The sequence below is a fragment of the Hemibagrus wyckioides genome, linkage group LG11, assembly GCF_019097595.1.
Source record: "Hemibagrus wyckioides isolate EC202008001 linkage group LG11, SWU_Hwy_1.0, whole genome shotgun sequence".
Classification (NCBI taxonomy): domain Eukaryota; kingdom Metazoa; phylum Chordata; class Actinopteri; order Siluriformes; family Bagridae; genus Hemibagrus; species Hemibagrus wyckioides.
In genome coordinates, this window is record NC_080720.1 from 20,614,830 (window position 1) to 20,638,149 (window position 23,320).

General features: G+C 36.8%; 1 protein-coding gene across 3 annotated transcripts; it reads right to left on the reverse strand.

The window, feature by feature from the left end:
- Nucleotides 1-198: 198 nt before the first annotated feature.
- On the reverse strand, nucleotides 199-21,912 carry pacsin1b (protein kinase C and casein kinase substrate in neurons 1b). Of its 3 annotated transcripts, XM_058402023.1 has the most exons (11): nucleotides 21,791-21,855; nucleotides 14,129-14,227; nucleotides 7,494-7,620; nucleotides 7,220-7,376; nucleotides 6,857-7,092; nucleotides 6,442-6,600; nucleotides 3,650-3,825; nucleotides 3,381-3,501; nucleotides 2,938-3,071; nucleotides 2,527-2,705; nucleotides 199-1,659 (listed from the first exon to the last, which is right to left on the reverse strand). In XM_058402023.1, the coding sequence occupies exons 3-11, from the start codon at nucleotides 7,551-7,553 to the stop codon at nucleotides 1,550-1,552; spliced, it is 1,332 nt and encodes a 443-aa protein (XP_058258006.1). In that variant the 5' UTR covers nucleotides 7,554-7,620; nucleotides 14,129-14,227; nucleotides 21,791-21,855; the 3' UTR covers nucleotides 199-1,549. The 3 variants fall into 3 exon arrangements, with proteins under 3 accessions (XP_058258006.1, XP_058258005.1, XP_058258003.1); XM_058402022.1 differs by lacking the exon at nucleotides 14,129-14,227 and having other exon boundaries at nucleotides 21,791-21,912; XM_058402020.1 differs by lacking the exons at nucleotides 14,129-14,227; nucleotides 21,791-21,855 and adding an exon at nucleotides 9,279-10,033.
- Nucleotides 21,913-23,320: the final 1,408 nt, after the last annotated feature.

Here is a 23,320-nt window from a genome sequence, read left to right on the forward strand (position 1 = left end):
AATCAAATCCTAGTGTTTCTTGAATGAGTTACATATAATTATATATAATTATCATGACTGTTCATGACATTGTAAACACCAACACTAAAAGTCGTTGAAACAGCGCACTCTAGTGGTGATCTCTGTCACAGAGGTTTTGCTCTTCTGCTGTGATCCACATAGCCAGCATAAAGAAGTTAGACATACTGCACCACTAACTCATGACAGGGTAGGCTTTAATTTAGAAGTGAACAGTTGAAAAGTCACTACACCAGCATTAGACGTAAATCAGCTTAAATGTGAGCTTAAACACACTCAGATCATGCTGGTGCTCCCAATTCCATGCCCTTTACATTGGCCAAACAGAAAAGTATAGAAAAAATATTTACACAGAAGTCCTAACTTTGCTAATACTAACCAAACCCTAATGGCAATTCTGGCAATATTCATTGCAAGATGCAGTGCCACTGTTTAGGTAAAGTATTACCTTTACATATTACCTTAAGGCATATGCATATGTCCTTTATGCATATCAATGCAAATTTTATGATATAGCAGTCATACGAACATTGTAAAATATTCCTTAGAGAAAATGGTTTGCAATGATATTAGGCACTCAGCTCAGGTATTTTTGTTAGAATGGACAAATAGTAGATATTTTATAGTAGTTTACTTGAGGACAATAAAGTTAGTTGCATTTAGAAATATGTAAGTGACAGGTATATATTAGAGAGGTAATTACTTTGTTAGTAGTGAGGATGTTAACATAACACTTTTGTCATAAAGCATGTAAGACTATAAATTGGTCTTTGAAGATGTGATTGCTACAAAAACAGCATAGTGCCAATAAGATTTCGTTTCATCCAAAAGGACTCAATGACAGCACTCCAGGAATAGAATCATGAACCAAACTGATAAATGCCAGGGCCAGAGCTTCACAATCCAGCTGCAGTATGGTGGCTAGTTCCAGCGCAGGCTGCATTCCAGGTAGAAATGAAATGAAAACGCTAACACATGCCAAAACATCTGTGACTTCATATGCAGTACATAGAGATAGAAACATCACACATTCATATACACCTATGACATGGACCTCAGCAGATCAATAAATAAGAGATAAAAGGGACATGTGTATATGCATGTTATAACCCAAGCAAGTAATAAATCAGGGACAAAAATCAGGGACAAATGTGAGACTGTCACTACAACACGTGAAACTAATAAAATATACATATTGCATATTGCATTGCTATGCTAGGCCTCATGGACCACATTATATCAATATCTTACAGAACAGACTACAGACACACAGTGATGTAAAGGCCTTATTTGTGTCTGTTGAAATTACATTACATATGGAACTGTTTTGTTTCTGATATCCCAAATCTAATGTGCAGATGAACACAACAGATACAGCACACTTTATGTACATTCGATTCTTCACTTCGGTTGTTAGGGTATGGTCTGAATGAATAAGACTCTGTTTTACATGGAAATTGTTTGGAGTCTCTGTTTATGTCCAGTCTTTCAGGTCATTTTTAAAACAAGACCATTTTTCCACACAAGGCAACTAAATAGGCTCGACATAATTTGCTGGGTACAGTCCAAGCCGCCCGTCGTCCAGTCGTCCTTTACACCAGCCTTGATCATCTTCATCTTCTAGCTTAGTTAGCTCATCACCTGTTAGGGAATAATCAGAGCATCTTAGCTTTCACCTTCACAGATGGCAGATGTGCAGGAGTGCAGACATGCAGGGAAGGTGACAGGGACATTGCAGTACATATACACCAAGTTCAGTCATTTTTAATACTTTTATTCCACCACCAAAATGGCCTGACCATCACTATAATAATAATGATTTTTCTTTTTGACAATGATTTTACAGTCTTTACAGAGATCTCAGCAAGCACACACTCTGTGTAGCATTTCTATTTCAAAAAATAATGCCAAACATGATGATTACACTGACAATAATGTCATAATAGCTCAAAGAAATTCACAGATGGAGCTGACCGGTTGAGGCACATGTCAGAGCTTTTGCTTTGGTGTTCTACCTCTTGTGATTTTCTTTTACTGATAACATGTCTGTCCTTTTTTCAGTGATTTTAAGGAGTTCTAAGGCTGAAGATTAGCCACAAAATCTGATTTAGATAGCTTGTACTGTCATTTACATTTAACATTTGTAAACATTTACATTTAACATTTAACTCTCACATTCTAAGGAGTATCTCATGACATAAACAATGATTAATTCAGTCAACTTCTATCATTTTTGATTTATGAGATTATGGTAAATTGTTACAATATTAGCAGTTTCTAAAATTGACATTGTTATCACTGTCTAAGGAACCCCCTGCAATTCCACCACAAATCCCTGGTTGTTAAATCCTGTCGTAACACTTCTGAAATACTTAGTAAACCCACAAGCAATTCACAGTAGCATTTCCACAGAGAGAGCAAAATTATCCGTATAATAATATCCGTAATCAGTGTATAAGTGCAGTGAGGGACCAGACATCTATGGGAATTTGATGTTAGGCCTCTCACCTACTCTGAAGCTGAGCTCATCTTGTTCTTGCCCTTCATAATCATATAGTGCTCTGACTCGTACTCCTTGGCTCCTTTCCTCCTCAAATGGGTTGTTGCCTCCATTGGACTCTGGAGCTGCCGGCTCTTCATCCGACCACTCTGCCGAGTATGCCTGGGTCTTTTCATAACTGCTCACGCTGAAATATCAGAATGGTCAAACAGAGCTGTTACAAATACAAAGGATTTGAGGGTTATGTTTCTAAGCATGAGTAATTCATAATGAATTAAATACGGAATGGTAGAAAATAATCTGCTTTATTTATCAAACAATTTGTTACTCCTGATCAGTCAGAATTCTCTGTCTGCTGTTTTCACCCATGCCCCCAGTTTACCTTAAAATTTTAGTATAATGAAAAACATGATCTGTACCTGCTGCGGTTTTCAACCTGTGGTGAAGAGTGTTGATCCCCAACAGTCATGACATGGGTGAGTGTGACACCATCATGGTTCTTTTTCAGTTTTTCTTTCTTGCTGATGGCATGGGTGAGATCTGGGTTATATTCCTGTGGGGAAACGTTATTCCAGAGATTACGTTAATTAAGGGTAAATCCATGATAATGATAAATGATAAATCCACTGATAAATGATAAATCCATTTAACATGACAGAGAGAAGCAAAAACAGTCAGTCAGACAGTTCAAAAGTACCCTGATGAACATACTCCAGTTTACTCTCAAATATAGAAACAAACTAAGTAAGCCACAGTAAAGTACCACAACCAAAAATTAAAAACTGTGGTGGCAAAAATTATCCCAAAACAGTTTACTACCACCGTCCTTGCCCTGGTAATCACTTTATACTTAAAAGTTCACCTCAAACTGTGGCCAGTTCATGTGCATGCCTGGTCCATGGTTGTTACTGAACCACCTGAGGTCTTCTTGAGGACTGGCAGAGGTGATGGTTCGTTCAAGCTCCCTGTAAACTGTGGCATAGCTGCAAAAATACAGGACAGTCATGTTTTTCATGTTTTTTTGCTGAGAAGTACTCATTACTTTTATTCATTTTACCAACATTAGCATTTATTGTTTCTAGCTGATGTAGTTGATTAACAGATTTAATCGGAGCTAATCTTTAGGCTGACCTTTGGTTTTCTGTGAGGTTAATATGACGTTTGATATCCAGAAGCACCTCCCTGAAGAAGGCCAGTCTCTTCTCCTCAAACTGCTGGCACTGTTCAAACACCAGCTCCATGTTTTCCACATACTGTGGTGTACAATTGCTCAGCTCATCCAGAGCCTTCAGGTACTTCTCTTTGGCCTGCAATAAAGCACAAAAACCAACTACAAAAATGTGTACAATCTACATTAATTTCTTACATCCATTATGCTTATTCTTTTAATATAACTTACTAAGACTGGATTGGCCACAGACTGTCATGCCAGAACACTGATCCCCAATGCAGAGACTGTGTGGCAACTGATAATACATGCAAATTGCCTACTCCTATAGTTGTAGTGATAGCCAGCAAAATATTTTCTTTATTATCACCATTTTACATCCATCAATGCACAGATATAACATGCACAGAGTGTGTGACCCCTTGAGCATCTAATTATCGCCCCTAAGGACCAAACCTTTAATTTCAAGGTGAGCCAGAGTGACCAGTCCATCTTAGACAGTATGTCTATTCTGAATAATAGCATATAACAACAAGCAAAACCATGGTCCATATAGTCCAACATCCATGTTGTAGGTTTTTCCGCTTAACTAAACCAACGTCTTATAAATTTTTTAATCCCGAGCTAGGGGGAATCATTTAGTTACTATTTCCCACTTGACAGGGAGAACACCAAAGATCATACCACAAGGATAATATGCAAGCTGGACCACATACTCAGGGAGCACATACATGATCTTGTCACCATTACTGGCACATGATTTTGTGATGTGAGTGACAGTTGTTGAGCCCACACTGAAGTGGTTTGAGGAACAACATTCTCATTTTTACTGCTACTTTTGCTGCTGTTACCATTTAAACTCTATATTTGGGCAGTGATTTGCTACTTGTCGTTTTTTGTTACTTGTAAGTCTTCTGTCAGAAATGCTTGCATTGAAGCTCGCTCATTAGTCAAGCTTCATGCTCGTGAACTGCATCATCTGCTCAGATGTCAAATGGCTTTTCTTGTAACTGACCCAATTCTAAAGATTCACATGAGTTTTGAGGCAGCCTATTGCTGAGCCATGTTACCATGACTCCAATAGCTTGATAAGCTTTCTGTAAGATCAGCATATTGTGGAATAACACAACCATTCATATGAGCGGATGTACCACTTGTGTAGCTTGTTCTGCTTGGACAAACAAACTTTAATCTTGCCAAGGCACCCTTGGAAAAATCACCACTTAATATTCAGTATTGCAGTTATGCTGTGCTCCTGCTGTACACTGTGATCTTTAGGGTGCTGTAGTCATGAGATATTAACACTCTCTGTGGATGCTGGCCTCAAGGTCAGTGAATGAGACGCAGCCACTGATAGCATGTTTGTCTCTGTATGTGAGGTGAGTGTACTAAGTGCACTCAAAGCTCTTATACTTCACTGAACTATTGCATTCCTGATAAACAAGGAGTTTTAAGCCTATAACAGGAACGATTAGTGAAGGAAATATATTTTCTTTTGTAACCAGAAATCCATAATTTGTCTTTTGTCATGGAACAAATGCAGAAATGTACAGATAACACGAAACAACTTTTTGTCTAACCTTCTGCACAATTTTTTTCATATAGTAGAAAAAGCATGCATACACAGTGATTAAATATAATATATAAAAAGGTTTTAATTAGCAGTTACAATTTGAATATATACGTATGTATATATTTATATACACTACCAGTCAAAAGTTTGGACACACCTTCCATGGTCTTTCCTGATGTTTATTTCTTTCTACATTGTAAAACAATGCTGAAGGTGGCCGAAATACACAATAATGTCCTTTGAACAGTTGATATTGAGATATGTCTGCTACTGATTCTCTGTAAAGCCTTCATAATGGCTCTAATCTGAGGTGCTGTTAATTGGTGATTTCTGAGGCTGGTAACTCTAAATGAACTTCTCCTCTGCAGCAGAGGTAAGTTTTGGTCTTGCTTTACTGGGATGGTCTTCATGTGAGCCAGTTTCATCATGGTGCTTGATGGGTTTTGCAAATGCACTTGACAATACTGTTCTTGCAAGAACTATTCCAGAACACCTGACCTTCGTGTCTTAAAATAACAACTGACTGTTTTTTGTTGTCATTACATATGGATTACTTAAGTCCATGTGTGTTATTTCATAGTTTTGAAATCTCCAGTATTGTTCTAGAATGCAGAAAATAAATCCCTAAACAAAAAACATTGAATTAAAAGGTGTGTCCAAACTTTTGACTGGTAGTGTATGTATACATGTGCACTACTGATCAAAACTTTGGGATCAACTGAAAATTTCCTTGTTTTGTAAAGAAAAACCCATTTTTGCCCATTTCAAAAACACAAAATGAATCAGATTTTTAAAGCAAGATGTTCATAGCTGCACAGAGGCCCATTATCGGCAACCACCAGTTCTGGTTCAATCTCATGTTTTTTTGCTAATCGAAGTTAGTCATTTTCTAAAGCTGATTTATTATTAGAAAACCCTTTGTAATTGTGCTAGCACAGCTGAAAACTGTCATACTGATTAAAGGAGCAACAAAAGTGGCCTTCTTCAGGGTAGTTTAGTATCTGGAGCATCAGGAGCTGTTTGTTTGTTTACAGGTTCGAAATGGCCAGATAGAAAGAACTTTCTTTCTTTTCATGGTAAGATCTGGCCTGGTGCACAACTGGAAAGCAAGGATATTTCCAACTGATCCCAAACTTTTGAATCAGTAGTGTATATACTTGAACTACATTCTCCCAGGCTTACCTTCTGAACTTCACTTTTGCATTTGTCCAACTTCTCCTGGAACTTTTTCTGCTGCTCGGCGGTGGTAGATGACGCTTCTCCCTTGCTGTTGGCTTCTCGGCTGGAGGCAATCTTCTCTTCTTTGCAGGCCATATGGTATGCTTTCTTTGCTGTCTCCACCTAAGGGAAAGACGAGTGTCTTTTTAAATTAATCTGCTAAGTTAGATCACTGAGTCCAAGAAAATGTTTAGTGCCCATACATGCATACAGAAGTTATGAATTCTGGACATATGGAACTCTTCTGCAAATAAATGTGTGCTTTTGCTAGAGCACAACTAAAAACTGTTGCAAGATATTATTTATATTATTTAGGTATTATTTACTATTTCTATATAATTTTTAAATCAGTGTAAAAAAAACCAATAATGTTCCTCACCTCTTTAAGCTTTTTGGCCCATGGTTTTTGAGCCTTTCTGAAACCTTCTTCTGCCTCTTTGGTCTCCTTAAAGCTTCCCATAATCTGCTTGTGGTAAGAGTCTTTCTGCCAGTTTTTCACTTTCTCCATGTCCACATTTACAAGAATGTTCTTTATGTCCTGGTGAAGCTCGCTCACTTTATCTGTGTCATTCATCATTGAGATCCAGGCCCTCTCTACTGACCCATACTGTGGCCCTGAGATACAGAGAAAGAGAAAGTGAGAAAGTATAGGAGGAACTATTTCTAATGTCTAGATAGGAATTAATTATACTGGAAAATAGAATAAATGTCCAAACCCTATAAATGATTTACTTTTCAGTACCTCTTTCCACGAGCTGTCTCCATCTCTTAGACCAGTCTGTTAGCTGCTGCGAATATGCCTTCTCTATTTTGGCACGCTCCTGAATGCAGCTCATCATCTCATTGCAGAGCCGGTGACCGTCATCAATGCGCTTTACTGTACGCTTATAGTTCCCAACCTGTGATAACAGCAGTTCTTTATGTGAGCTAATGTAAAATGACATGCCAAAAATTAGACTAAAATTATTTAGTGTAAGTTGCCGGGAACACTATGTTGAAATAAACAAGGGGCTGACCTCCCAGAAACTGTCTGTGGCCTCATCAGACCCCAGATTCTCATCGTAGTTACCCGACATGCTGTGAAATTTGGCAGAACAAACTCACGGCTTTAGATAAATGCAGCAGAGTAGATTTCACCATACACTGCAAGACAGGTTAAAAACACACTGTCAGTAATAATCACAATGGGTGATCATCCTTTAACATAAAAAAAAATAAAAACAACATAACTTTTAGGAAGTTGTCTTTACTGCTTTATACTATATAGTATTACAAACCAACCATTATATTTCATAAACTTTAAAATGCTTTTCTTTACAATGTATTATGTATTAGTGTGTTATGTTCTTATCTTTCGTCTTTGTATCTTGCTATAACTTGTAATTCTTGATCTTTCCTCATAATTACTTGTGTGTATCTCAGCAAAGCCAATTATTGAAATGTAGTATCACATCACATAATTCTTCTAAAAGTAATATACTGACCATCACTTGAAGTACCATAACTGATAACAGTCCACTAATTTCTGTTCCAGACCCCTTTAGACAACAGAGTGTATCAGTGCACATATAAGCACTATAATATATAATATAATAATAATAATATAATATAAGCACACAATGTTCCTTTATCCGCTACAAAGCATATGATCGGCTGAGATGATCTGACATGAAAATAAGAGCCCTGAGGCAACGCAATATGCTGTCATGCTACAGTTTGTAATGATATGTAATAACATGTTAACTGTTATTAAAAAAGAAACACCTCTCTGAACATGTGTTGCTCAGCATCTGTATGTTAACTTTCAGACTTAGCAATAAAGCTGGTATTAGCTGTTTCAGAAAATAAAAATTCACAGTTGAATTTAATTATTCTAAATTGACAGGACAATAGACTTTGTTTTGAGAGCAAAGAGGAGGCACTAATGTGGGGGGTGCAGCATTCATGTTTAATAGGAGACCAGTGGGGGAGGGACGGCACCAGTATGTCAGTTGAAGGTAATAGGGTAGCACCATTAAAAACCAAAATCAACATGAAATAGATTTTTTTTAAACATAATAATAAAAGAGTTTAATGTTGTGGGATCATTTCCATAAGCAGGTAACATAATACAAAAGAGCCATGACATGTTAAAGTGTAGTATTTTTTCGACCCAATGTCTGATTAATCCACTCCAATGGACTGAGGGGGCTTTTGTTCCGTAACTATGCAAGGCTGCTGCCACAGCAGACAAAAGAGCTGTAGGCATGGCTAAAACATCTTAGCTATAAACCACCTTAATTCAGTGTAACTGTATATTTCTCAATCTTAAACATCCTAAAAAGCACTGATTTGATCATAGTTAGAGAAAATATGTCATGTGCATATCAACTTTACTAAAATATCCTCATATCAGTCTGTTTGTTTTGAGAAATACAGACATACGAAATGTGTATTCAAATTCACTTGCACAGGCTGTGTTTATCTGAAGACAGATATACCCCTTTATGGACGGATACATGACAAAGCCACCTACATAACCTCATACAAACATCATTTCCATAAACCACAACCGCATGCAAAAATAGCATCTGCATGCTGTCATACACCCTGAAATGCAGTTTCACTTCACTGTGAAACTGCATTTCACTCAAAACAAAACAAAACACAACCCCATATATCCAGTACATCCAATACAAAAGTGCTTCTGCCAGTATCTGAATCAAACGTTCTGTGTCCCTATTATACATCAATGCCAGGGTAAACAAAACAAAACAGTAGTGCAACAAGACAGCAGTACCATGGTGACAATAACAGCTTACCTGCTCTCTTTCATTAGACAAACATAAGAGCTGCCTTTAGGTTCCATGCACGTTTGGCTTCTCTTACAATACAGCATCATCAGGTTATTATTATTATTCTTTTGTGCTATTATTATTCATGTTTATCAACCTCAAGCAAGTCCCACTGAACAAATCCCGTCCATATGGTGTAGAACCGTACAATGTGTTGCCTGTGTGGGTGTTGCCGTGAGGTGTGTGTATGTGTGTGTCTTTGCATGTGAATGGCAGGGCGGGAATCCAATCACATTCTGCTTGAACAGTTCTGACAGTGAGGGGAGGGATAGAGAGTGGAACAGAGAGAATGGATTACTGGCTGTAGACGAGTATACATTTATGCTTTTGAATTCTAGGCTGCACTTCATTTATTAACTAAAACATACTTTCTTTAATGAATGAAAGGAATTGTTGATTGTTTCTCACAGGGAGAAACATTCACTGACTCATTTATCAGTAACAGCTATGTAGGATTAGTGTAAAATAGGAATATGTTTCCATGTTAGCATGTTTTATGTTAGCATGTTTCCATCACAGCATATACACATTCATACCTAGAGGTAATTTAGAGTAGCAAGTTAGGGAGGAAACCGGAGAACCTGGAGTGTTATGGTGGACCTGGGGCCTATCCTGGGTGCGGATACTACACATTTATATGGGGCACCGGTCCACTAGCGGCTTAGTTTTATTTTGCATTTCATTTGTATTTAAAATGATCTCAGTACACTGCATATTTGAGATAACTTATCCCACTGCTGAGATGTTCAAAGTCTGAAAGTCACACTCTGCTTTATCTACAACAATAAAGTTATGACACTTTAATGAAGTATGCAGTCAAGACACTGTTAAGAGCTTGCAAATGATCATCTAGTGACTGCATGTTAACCTTTAGTTAAGAGCTCAGATCAGCTAAGGCTTCAAGTTCTTTGACACATTGACATTGTGTCATTATGTCATCATTTCGACTAAGCAAATTACAGTTGTATAAGCAGAATATGTCAGTATACCCTATACTGCACAGTAGTGTATAAGTTCATCCAGTTATGAATGCAAGCAAATTCCTAAACTCACAACCACATTGAGTGCTAATGCAAAAGTTCACTTCATGTTAATTGGCTCACCAGTGCAACAGAACAGCAATCATAAATGTCTGCCTATACAAAGCTGAAATAATAATAGAAACTCTTCCTTTCGTTCATAAATTCCTGTATCATGTGACCTTACAGAATTGCAGTGGCCATGCTCCTAAACTGTTAATAGACATTGTGAATAGACAAGCCCAGATCAATGTGATATTTTCATTCTCATCAAATGTACACAATTGACTCAGTACAAAGTTCAATTATCTGGACTAAACAGTTGTTAATTCAGCACTATGTTTTTTGTTTTTAAATGTATATTAACAATAAACAACTGACCATGTCATATCATGTTCGTTGAATACTTTATTACATCTTACAGTATCCTCCACCTATTGGTATTGACATGAAACTGTTGCAGGATGAGCCCCAGAGGATGATGAATGGATGGGGAAAGGGAGGAATGAATAAAAGTGAGAATGTGATGATTGATCGCCCTCCCAGCGTGGTAGAGCAAGAGCAGATACACATTTCTCTGCATCCATGGCGGCTTCAGTAAAATTCCACTACATAGCAGGCTAAGCTCAAGCACATCTGAAAAGAGGGATTACTCATCCAGGAGGTGAAAAACGAGCAGAAATACCCATTACTCAGCTAACGTTCATTTCTCTACTATCAATGCTGTGTACTCTGCTAATTTAAATAGTAGATGTATAGTTCAATGAGACTAGGGTTTCATGAAAAACACAAGGGAGAGCCTTTGACCATTTCCACTTACCATGTAAAGTCGCTTGTGATGAATCACCATGGGGAAAGGCAAAGACATTTAGTTGTTTATCTGTACAAATCTATTAATGAACATCAACCTGTTAAAATAAAATGTAGAATAATCATGTCCATAACATAAAAAATAGCTCAGCATGAACATTCTGCTTTTCTGAGGTTGAGGAGGAGAAATCAATTCACTCAAATATCTGTATCAGATATAAGAGAGTGCTCTCTTTTTTTTGCAGTTTTACAAATTATTAGACACCAAATCTATCAACAAATTTTATTAGTTGATGAAAATAAGTAGGACCGTAATAGAACTTGACCATTCAACACTCTCAACATGTTTGATGACTACAGACCAGGCTCCCTGGACATTTTAGCCCAAATCATGCTTGCTTTTGCCAGACAATTATTATGCCAATATATATTATATATGTATGTATATATGTATGTATGCATGAATGTATGTATAATACACTATATATATATATATATCTACTCAATACATATTTATATATATAGACTGTATATATATATATATAGATATATATATATATATATTTATTTATATATCTATATTTATATATATATATATTATAATATATATAATGTAAAATAGTAACATATTTTTGAACCTTTGACAGTGTATATACCTAATATTGGTCACATAATGCACATACTGTATGACTGAATCCATAAAGAAACCTCTCTGAAGCCAAGAATGCTGAGTCAACACAACACAATCTCAACTGCAGCAGTGATGTGAGCTGCAGATCAATGTATCCAAGGTCAGCCATGCTGCTGCGTGTGTTTTTAAGCAGCACCTGTTCCAACTAAAGCCTCATCTCTGTGTCAAAAGGGTATCACATTTGCTACCACATTACCTCACCGGACCCAGATTAGATTTGCATCCTATTCTACTTTCACAGGTAGACTGGAGGGGAAAAATTACAACAAATTCAATATTTATTTGAACAGAATTCCAAGCTCAAAGTACAGCTTGGCCCATGCTACAAAATGATAACAATCAGTATCCATACAGTATCCACTCTCCTAGATATACATCTACAGGTAAATTATTAATTGATTTCTGTTACCTGATAAGTGCAGCAAACAAGTCCAAAGACACTGTCAGGGTTCATTTCAAGTGGCCACAGCTCTTTTTATTCAAGCCTTGGGAGCCATCTTTGCTTTCAAATTTTTATTGTGATTTGGAGCCGAATAGTATCCTTAATAATAATTAAAGTCTTAAAAAGACTTAAATTAAGAATTAAATGAAAACATTAAATAATCTTTATTTGTGATTCAGTAGAATACATTTAAAAATGAAACACAAATTAAGAAATTGTAAAACAAAAAAAAAGTCTGCATTATTATTATTATTTTTTTATTATTATTGTTTTTGTTATTATTAGTATTATTATTATTATAGTGGCAAACAACCAGAGTACATAATAAAGCATCAAAATGAAATCTTGCAGGACAGCAAACAAAGGAAAAGTCCACATTTTTGGTGGATTCATAAATGAATTAAATTAAATGAATTTTAACTAAAAATGATACTACAGTGTCAGTATTATGCCTGGATTTTTCAGATGGTATAAAATTAAATAAACAGGTTGCCCTTCAAACATACTTCTCATTATTCAGTTATGCATCTTAAAGCACATTATTCATTAACTACTATTAATTATTTATTTTTAACTATGGTGAAAGTTACAAGGGTGTAGAGTTAGATTGGACCTGTGGTGAGATTAGGGGTTAATCAGGCACTAATTATAATAATCTTATACAATCATAGTCTCAAAAAATGTGAAAATAGTCCAAATTTATCACCAGATTTCATTCATTTTTAGTAAAAAAATGTTCAAAATATTTACCTTGTCTTTAGCAGAGAACTACTTGGAAAATACTTTAGTATGTTATGTAATGGTAGTAGAATAGAAAATAATTCCCAACGCAAAAGATATATATATATATATACATTTTTTTTAACCCATTGTAATATCAACATTGCAACAATCAACTTCTACATTTGATCATTATATGAATGTTGTTTTTACATAGACAGCTTAAAGATTCAGTACAGCTTTTCTGTTGACTTGCTGCCTAAATGTTTTCATATTAAAATCATAATTTTCATAGAAGTGATATTTCACCAAACTAATGAAAGTTTAGACTATTTAATGAGAAAAGCACTATTAAATGTTAATTTTAGAGGTTTACTTTTTTAGCAGCAGAATAAAAAAACAGCAACAGCAAAATGTCTTAATTGTCTTAAATGTCAAAATTGTAAATAAGTATACTAGACTACATAGGATGCTTTCTTCCAGCAACATTTTAAAAGCATGTTTCCAGAGAGAGAGAGAGAGAGAGAGAGAGAGAGAGAGAGAGAGAGAGAGAGAGAGAGATAGATAGATAGATAGATAGATAGATAGATAGATAGATAGATAGATAGATAGATAGATAGATAGATAGATAGATAGATAGATAGAGAGAGTGTCAGCTTTTACTTTAGCTGCCTACTTAATCAATATGATACTAATTAATGGAAACCTGATAGGTTACATCACATTAATAACCAACAAACCAATTTCCTGAACAAGACATGAAACATTACCACACCCTTGAGTTTTGGGAAAACCATTTAAATGCTTAGAGTAAAGGTTACACATTTAACTGTTAGTGCTGAATGAAATAAGTTGCTAGACCTGCTACCCAAAACCAACAACACCTTCCACAAACTTCCGGGTTATTTGCATAATATGTAATGTATACTTGAAACAGAAAACTATTATGATCTGGCTTACGATTTTGTAAATCCCATTATATCTTTATGATATTCTCATAGTACCACTTCTTTGTATAGGCACTAGTATATGACAAACTACTTATAGATAAGTTTCTATGTACAAATATCATTTGATTGAAATAAGTAAAACAGTCATATCAGGTTTAAATATTTATGGAGAAATAACACCTCACCTGAGGACTGCAGACTTAAAGAAGAACAGTGCAACAGGCTTGTAAGTGATACTCCTTATGGTGCACAAGTTTTGGTGTACACCTGTGATACACGAGAGTCTGTAACACAGTATAATGCCACACCTTGTCACACACACACACACATACACACACTCACAGACATAAAGATTACACTTTTGATAATAATCTTTCAGGAACCTTCTGGTCCTTCAGTAATTGGCAGGCAGCCCAAAAGACCACTCCTAAGCATTAAAAAAACATCTTAAGAAGACAAGGGACTGGATGAAAAAAGAGACACTTCCTTGTATTACACCTTGAGTCACCTCTAAATTTAACACGTGTTATATATATATATATCTCCGCTGTGGATCACTGTGGACGAAGCCTATGACATCACCATGATTCATATAAAGTTGCAATAAAATAATTTACTATCCATGCTGTAAAAGATTAGAATTTTGACAGAGAATGAGACACACCTTTACAAGTGTCCAAAATTCAGGCTGTATCTGTGAAGCCTGCCAGTTGGGACAAGCTACAGAAGCACAAACACAGCCAAGAAATGCTCATTAGGCAGCCTTTCCTACAATAAAACAGCGCAACAGTCAAGGATAAGTTTCTTCGATGTGTCCTTGATAACAGTCGTGAACACTGAACAATAAATATCAGATCAACACATGACTAATGTTCATAATGTTTAATCATTGTGTGTTACAAGATACAGTACTGTTTCTTCCTTTAATATTCAAAAAGAGAAAGGACAACACAATTTACTGGGTAGAATTGTTGAATGAATACATAGCTACATGTAAATGTCTAAAACGGAAATTCCAGTGCCTCTGGGAAAAAGCTCACCGGGAAGAAGCTGTTAAATCCATGAGAGGAGTGAGAGAGGTTATTTATAATGATGGTGGTTTTGTGAATGCAGCACTAATGATAAGTGTCCTCAGTGGAAGGAAGAGAGACTCACATAATGTTCTCAGCTGTTTTCACTACCTACTGTAGTAGGTCCTGCATCCTGAGATATTACAATTGCCATTGATCTCTGTGGTCTTTCATGTGGAATGTTCTGTACTATTGAGGTAAGGTCTTGTGTAATGTGACTAACAAGGAGCTCTTAGCATTTCCAACAGCAGCACTGTTGGAAACACTGATCGTGATTTTAAAAAAAAATGTCCTTCTGAGGTCAACAGCCATTCTAATTTTTTCCACACACCAGCCTGCAATCTGCTCTGCTTCTTCTCTGCATGCTGACTCTTCATTGTTTGTAATGTCCTGGACTTTAGAGTCATCAGCAAACTTGATTCGAACTGTGCTATCCAGCACACTTGGTAGTCAGCAGCATGAACTGCAGTGGAGGGATGGAAAAAAAATAGCCATGAAGGACACCACTGTTCTGTGTGGTGATGCTGTACCAGCAAGTTCAGCTCATCATTGTGGGTTAATTGTGTTGAACCCCTGAACTGATATCAGAAATAATACTTTTGTATACCTGGCTGGCTGCCCACATACTCTCACATACATGACTTTTTTGTTAAGATGAAAAAGGATCAGATGTGTCATCACATATAAACCACTTGAGCAAATAGCAAAGTGCAAAAGATCATTAAAGCTGACAGAATATTAGTGTTTTCCTTAGCATCAAGATGATTTGTTTTTGGCTGTAGCCTTAAAGCATGCAGCAACTGACAGAGATGATAAAGATGTCTGTAAGGACATCAAGGAGCAGATCAGCACATCCGCCGGGCACCCAGCCAGATATACTGTTGAAACCAGCAACCTTTTTGTTGATGTCAGCAGTAGACAGACAGGATACCTAGAATGTTTTTCCTTGCAGTTGTGTTGTTCTGTGTGTCAAGACAAGTTGTTTTGCACATATGAAAATGTGTATCATCACCATCATCATAAGCAGGTGGTGTTGTTCTGTAGTCAGTGAAGGCCTGTCATATGCACCATCTGTGTTTGCAGTCCAGAAAGCATCCATGGATATTCTGTGAGTAAATGTACTTAAATTCTATAGAAAGTTCAAAACAGACTGACAGGGGTTTCTTTAACAAATACAGTATATCTCACTTATATATCTCCCTCGTTTATTCAGCTTATTACTAAATAACTAAGTAGCTCTGATACTATATCTTAGCTTCATGTGTTCTGATCTATAAACATAGCTAAGCCATATCTGTTGTTTAAATGGTAACAATGGACTGAGACACAGCATCTGACATTATTTCCTTTTGCATTTACAAAGCGTCATGATGACTTACTTTATGAGTATCATGGTTACTTCATAACATCCGATTCATTCTTTAATTCTTTTCATTCATTCTATTTTTTATATAAATAATATCAATATAGATTGATCCCATCTCACAGTCCACAGAAGACAACACAACACAAAGCTCTTGTGGTCCCAACATATCATCCGATGAAAAACTATTTATTTTTAGCTGACTTGCATTAAAAATAAACACAATTTGCAGTACAACACTGTGCCCCTCCAGAGTTTCAATGATTCCAGCTAGTTCTAGTCTTACATTTACATTTACATTGGCATATGCCCTTCATCCAGAGCGACTAACATTTTATCTCATTTTATAAAATGGAGCAATTGAGGGATAAGGGCCTTGCTCAAGGGCCCAGCAGTGGCAGCTTTGTCAACCTGGGATCCAAACTTACAACCTTCCAAGCATTAGTCCAACACCTTAACCACTAAGCTACCACATCCCACCACTAAACCGCTACCACATCCCAAAACCACTAAGCTAGCCCACTCTACTCTGGGCATTAGCTCACTCCCAGTAAATGGGCTACTAACTGGATTAACTGTTCCTCTTCAAGTGAATTAGAGTCACTATATACAGCATACTGCCCCTCATACACACTCACCTTGTGATATCTTGCCATTGTGTTTACCTGTGTGCTCTTATGAGCATCTTATTTTGTCTTCATTGTACTGATCAACCTCTCTATCTGCCTGTAATATTACATTCTGTTTACTGCTGATTTTCTGACCCTCTGCTTGCCCCACATTCTGAATTTATTAACTACCTGGATGGTGATGGTATCCAACTAATTCCTTGTAACACAACAGCACAAAAGTCTTGTGAATGATAATGAGTGTTATAAAGGCTTTCATTATAATAGAAGGTTACTGAGTAAGTCATCGCTGACCCAGAAAATTATGTTTTTACTGCCAGCATTATGCCATGTTTATAAATGTCTAATAATTGTTACATAATAGCCTCATGAAATAATGCCAGCCATATCTTACAAGGACCTGTGATCATCAAGGAGAAAGGACATATTTGCCAGTTGTGTTCAGTGTTTTCTTAACTTAGGTAAACTTTAAAAAGAAAACATTCTCCAAATTTATTTGTTCTAGCTCAAACTGTATTCAATTATTAGTTTGACACTCCATTCTTGCCCTCTTAGCTCAAAGCAATGAATGTGTAGTATGTCTCTAACAGAACATTAAGAGCAGGACTGAGGCTTGAAATAGACATGGCATTTGAAGGCATGAGCGACACCAATATACTGAGATATATCTCTAAATCGCTTGACCTTTGCATTTTGGCTTCATAATGCAAAAACAGGTTAAGGTTCGAACCTCAAGTCACACTTTTTTGTAATTTTATTTTTTTGTATTTTTTTTGCAATTAAATCCTCATATTTTTGTAAAGTTTCATATAGTTCAAGTGTATTGTTTATTTCCACTTATTTCAATAAATATTATCAAGGATCAAGGATGCCTGACGTTGGGACTGGATAATAAATGACAAGATGGTTACTCATGAATAAAATGAATGATTTGGAAGACTCATTTTTAGACAGAAACATGTCTAAGAGAGAGCTCTTCTCTCCAGGGGTGGTACTCTGTTATGTAATACTGCTAGCAGTGCTGATCTCATATTCAGAGCATCCAACAGAGCAATATTCCCAAATTCATCTGTGGATAATACAGGTTGTAAACTACTCCTGCGGGGAATATCCAAGTGTAGAAGTAATCATTTTAAAGGCATCCTCTAACTCTGCCTGTGCATTTCGCACAGTAGTTTGCCCATATAATATAAACAATAGTAGCATTATCTTAAACTGTAGACCTTGAAGTGTCCCCTCTCCATCTCTGTTCAAGTATCTAGAGAGATTCATTTCTAAGGGCTGATTCTTTAAACTTCTGTGACTTTGTAGCTGTGATCATCAATGAATTGTGCAGCAGCATTCGCATAGATGTCTGCTTTCATGCTTATATATTAAAGTTTGTTTAAAGCCACAGTTCTGGTAATCACAATATGATAGCTGCTATTTTTTAAATGATCTTCTGTATGCTAAGATAATAAAGTAAGGTGTGATCACGTGGGCTGATTAAATCATCCATTATAATGGACTACAGTCACTATAAAGTCTCACTTTTTCATATTTGTACATGCCAGAATATCATGATGATGAAAAGGTTCTGAAGAGGTTCTTGTTGTGTGCAGAGGATATCTCCTGGACTCTTGATTCTACCTGCCTCGCCAATAAGACTCAGCAACACCATCCTACAGACACTGAAAGGCCCCAAAATAATAATAAAAATGCCTCCCTTTCATTCACCCCATGTTCTACAGAGGGATGATAGAGAGCATCTTGATCACCCAGTCTTTGAACACAAGACCCTATAGCGGATTGTGAAATCACTCAAAAGGCAAAACTGCATATATTTTCTTTATAATAACTGTAGTTACTGAACAATCTGTAGTAGTTCATCAACATGCATCCAGATGTATAACTAATAATAAGTTAATAATAAGCATCATTTATATCATCCTTCAAACCGTCTTTAAAGGATTTATTTATAGTACAGAAATAAAATTTCAGTGTGATCATCCTAGCTTTATCTTAATTTTATATAGCCCCACAAAGGAGCCTAGGGTTGACAGACTGATAGCATAACTTTCAAGTCCCAAGAGAGTCGTTCAGAATGGAGTGAATCACAATGGGAGCCTAAATCTTGTTGATACGCAATGCTGCTTATAAAAAATTCTCATGTCAGTTTGCAATAAACATGAATGTGAAACTCTGCTACAAGTAAGCAGCATAATCTATCCTACATATAAACAAACAACAAGGTCAACTTTATTTCAGAGAACCTCCATTAATCTCCTATAGAGGTGAGAATGTAGAGATCTGCTTCTAGTAATAATGTATATCATCAATACTTTAAAGCAACATGCTGATTTTCTTAACAAAAAACAATGAGAAGCAGAGCCAAACTTTCATCCTGTACTTCAATTACCACTTTCAGTAGTTAACATAGTTAGATGACTGTGGTTTAATGGCTCCATGGAGCTTATTGCTTATGGAAAAAAGAATCGGATAGGAGAGATCAGAAAGGAAAAGAGAAAGAGGATCACTAATCCCCTGAGCTGAACCATTCATCAGAAAACTTCTGAAATTCAGAAAAATGTGTAATATCACTATACAATTACAAGACATTAACTTATACATGATCAATATTTGTAATACCTGAATTTATTAAAGCGCACAATCAATAGTAGATAGTAGATGCCATATACTGAGCAAGGCTGGAACGCACTAACATTTAACGACATGAGCCACTCTGGAAGAGCAGATGGCTTTGTGGAACTGAATTAAATAAGCCACAGATGTCTAAAGACCGAGCAATTGTCTTAATTCCCATTCATTTGTCCCTGCTGACACTTCTACGTACAAATCACAACGTTTTTATCCAAGTGCTGCACATGAACAATGTAATACAATTTAAAATGTCAGAGCTTCTCCTTTAATTGATGTGTATTTGATCAAAGCACACAAGGACACTACATCAAGCCAGGTCAACGATATTTTCAGCACCGTGGACACTTGTGTGCTTATTCATCTCCAGTAACTGTTTTATCCCTGTCAGGATGGCACAAACTGTGTGAAAGGCAGAAACACACCCATATATAAATATAATATTCACACACTCCTTCACACCTGGGGTGTGAATTTATCATAGATAAACCACCTCCTGAAGTTTTTTGGCAGTGGGAGGAAACCGGAGAACCCAGAGGTAACCCAAGCAGAGAAGCAAAAGAACATGCAAAACTTAGCACAAACAGTAGCACAAGCACAAGGTGGGAAACTCTGAGGCAACAAAATTACCTTCTGCAACACTGTGTGACTCTAACACAAAGCTTTGCCTTACTAATACTAGACATGACTGTAAATGCAAATAAGAAGTCATTTAATGTGTAATGTGTAATGAGTTCCCTGTTAATGATTTACATTAGTCTTTCTGTGGATGCTTCACAAGTAAAAGTATTAATGTTATTCGTTTTTGTAACAGCATCATTTACACTTTGGTTCTTTTTATGCTTTGCACAGCGGTGTGACTGTGCACAAACACACACACACACACACCACACACGATGGTGCCTGAATTTCTAATTATGTTATACAGCTGCTATCATGGATGGTGGTGTTGCCAGCTCACAATCCTAAGTCCCCCGGTTGAAACCTGAGAGTTTTGCATGTTTGTTTCCTTTTCCATGTGGGCTTCCTTAGCGATCTTCAGTTTCCTCCCACCTCCCAAAAACATGCAGGTAGGTGGACTGATTACGCTAAATGATAACTTAGATGAATGAATTGGCAATCACAATTACAGCAATTCAGAAAATCTCTCTATAACACACTAGTGGAGGCAAAGTCATGTTTAGATCCATGCCTGCAAAAAGCTGACAGGAATTCATTCCTCCTTTAGATTCACGTTAGAAAACTGCAGCACTTCATAGAATGAATGATCAGCAATTAGATCAGAATAAGATCAGCGAACACAGGATGCACATAACTGCAGCGGTCATTTAATTTTTTCCCCTAATATCAGCCACAATTGTAACGATCACTCTTTGCTTTTGACGACCAGCACATTAATATGATTGCACCTTAAAGTTCAGCACACAAGGACATTCTGAAGAGGAAAAGGTCTCCAAAGGGCAGTTGAGATTGCTTTTAACAAAATGAGCTTCTGTGAACCTCCTCTGGGGCCACACACACACACACACACACACACACAGACAGTCTTTTCTATCTTTCTGAGGACCTTGCACCCTGATAAATATTGATTCAGCTAATTCATTAGTGTCTACACCTAAATCTAACCCTAACATTTACCTCAGTAACAGCTTTTATTTTATTTTTAAATAATACCAGTATATAAAAACATGCGCGCGCGCGTACACGCACACACGCACACGTGCATACTGTTGGAATGCCTTTCTAGTCACTTATTCTAGCCTCGCATTTAGTGACATATATTTGTAAATAAATGCAATTATATTTGGATTGTGCATTAAATTAAATCGCATTTCATGAATGGACTCAGAGGCTGAAGTCGGAGGCTTTTTGTTTAAAGCCCATTAATCATTTATGAGCGATATCCCCTTACAGCAGCAAGCATCCTGCAACTCCATGCACATTTTGGGAAAGGCGAAAAAGGATAAAGCTCTTGCACACAAACACTCATGTACATGCACACTCCTGTACACGAAACATTTTCCTTCTCCTCGTGGAAAACGATAATAAGCCAAAATATCAGTACATTCACAGTGATAGTGAAACTCAACCCCCTTGTCATAGCATGCACCGTGTCATCATGATTAATAAAACTGTGTTACAACCTACCAGAGACAGAATGGCGAGATTCCAAATATTCCAGCTATTTAAAAACCTTCCTCTTGCTTTGGCTTTGATAGACAAATCAGCTGGAGAGGACTAGTGGGGATGCAGTGCGCTATCTCTGGAAGCGCAGGGGCTTATGGGGGACAGCCAATCACAACACTGCCGCTGTTACATATTCATGAACCTCATTAGCATGACGGAATTCCAAAATGGAGGAATCTATTAAAATTCCACAGCCTGCCCTCTCATATTGTGTATCTGACCGATTACTTACCTGTTACTATCACCACTTTAAACACACGTAAGCATTTTTTGTTCTTTTATCTTATAATCTGCACTACAATCGCATAATACACTTACATAAATACACTCTATTGGCAAAGGTTTTGGGACACCCCTCCAAATCATTAAATTCAGGTGTTTTTTTTTTTCAGGGGTTGGGCTAAAAGAACTCTTAATGCTTCAGCATACCAAGGCATTTTGGACAATTTTATGCACTGAACTTTGTGGGAACAGTTTGGGGATGACCCCTTCCTGTTCCAACATGACTGCACACTAGTGCACAAAGCAAGGTCCATAAAGACATGGATGAGTGAGTGAGTCCAGACCTTAACCTGACAGAACATCTTTGGGATGAATTAGAGCGGAGACTGTGAGCCAGATCATCTCGTCCAGCATCAGTGCCTGACCTCACAAATGTTCTTCTAGAGGAATGTTCAAAAATTCCAATAAACACACTCCTAAACCTTGTGGAAAACCTTCCCAGAAGAGTTGAAGCTGTTACAGCTGGAAAGGGCGAGGCAACTCTATATTACAATCATGTGCATGTAAAGGTGGATGTCTCAGTTTAGGAATGGCTCAGAGCCTCCCCTCTAATTCATCCCAAAGGTGTTCTATCAGGTTGAGGTCAGGAGCAGGCCGGTCAAGTTCCTCCACACCAAACTTTCTCATCCATGTCTGTATGGACCTTGCTTTGTGCACTGGTGTGCAGTCATGTTGGAACAGGAAGGGGTCATTCCCAAACTGTTCACACAACGTTCTGAGCTTGAAATTGTTATGTTTGTCATTGTTGTCATTTTATTGAAACTGTATTCTTAGCACATTTTTTGTATATTTTTATTTTCTTTAATTCTTATTGATTCTATTTTCAAGTCTCAGGAAGTAGAAAAGCATACCAAGTAAATTTTGAGTTTAAACTAAACAGTAGCTTACAAAGCTGTAGCTTGTAAAAAAAATTAAAATACTGCTAATTAATTATAGTCTGGTATTCAGAGGGTAAGTAAGGAATAAAAGACAATGGGCCATGCTGTTAAAGGACATGAATCCATGCTAGAGTGGTGTGATGTTGCCTAATGTAAAGCAGAGCACCATTAACATGTAATAACAGCTGTAATAAATAGATGCTATCAGCTGATAATAACTATGGTCAGCATCTTTAACAGAAAAACACAAACTCCTCTGTCCTGAAGACTCCCTGTACTCATCATTACAAAGCACTGACACCTGGTATTTAACCTAAATGTTAAATAATTG

Coding starts and splice junctions, on each gene's coding strand:
- pacsin1b (XM_058402022.1), bottom strand. CDS start 7,553: ATGTCGGGTAACTACGATGAGAATCTGGGGTCTGATGAGGCCACAGAC. Junction 3,502..3,649: donor AACCTCACAGAAAACCAAAG/GTCAGCCTAAAG, acceptor GTATTTTTGCAG/CTATGCCACAGTTTACAGGG. Junction 1,660..2,526: donor TGAGCTCAGCTTCAGAGTAG/GTGAGAGGCCTA, acceptor ATTCCCTAACAG/GTGATGAGCTAACTAAGCTA.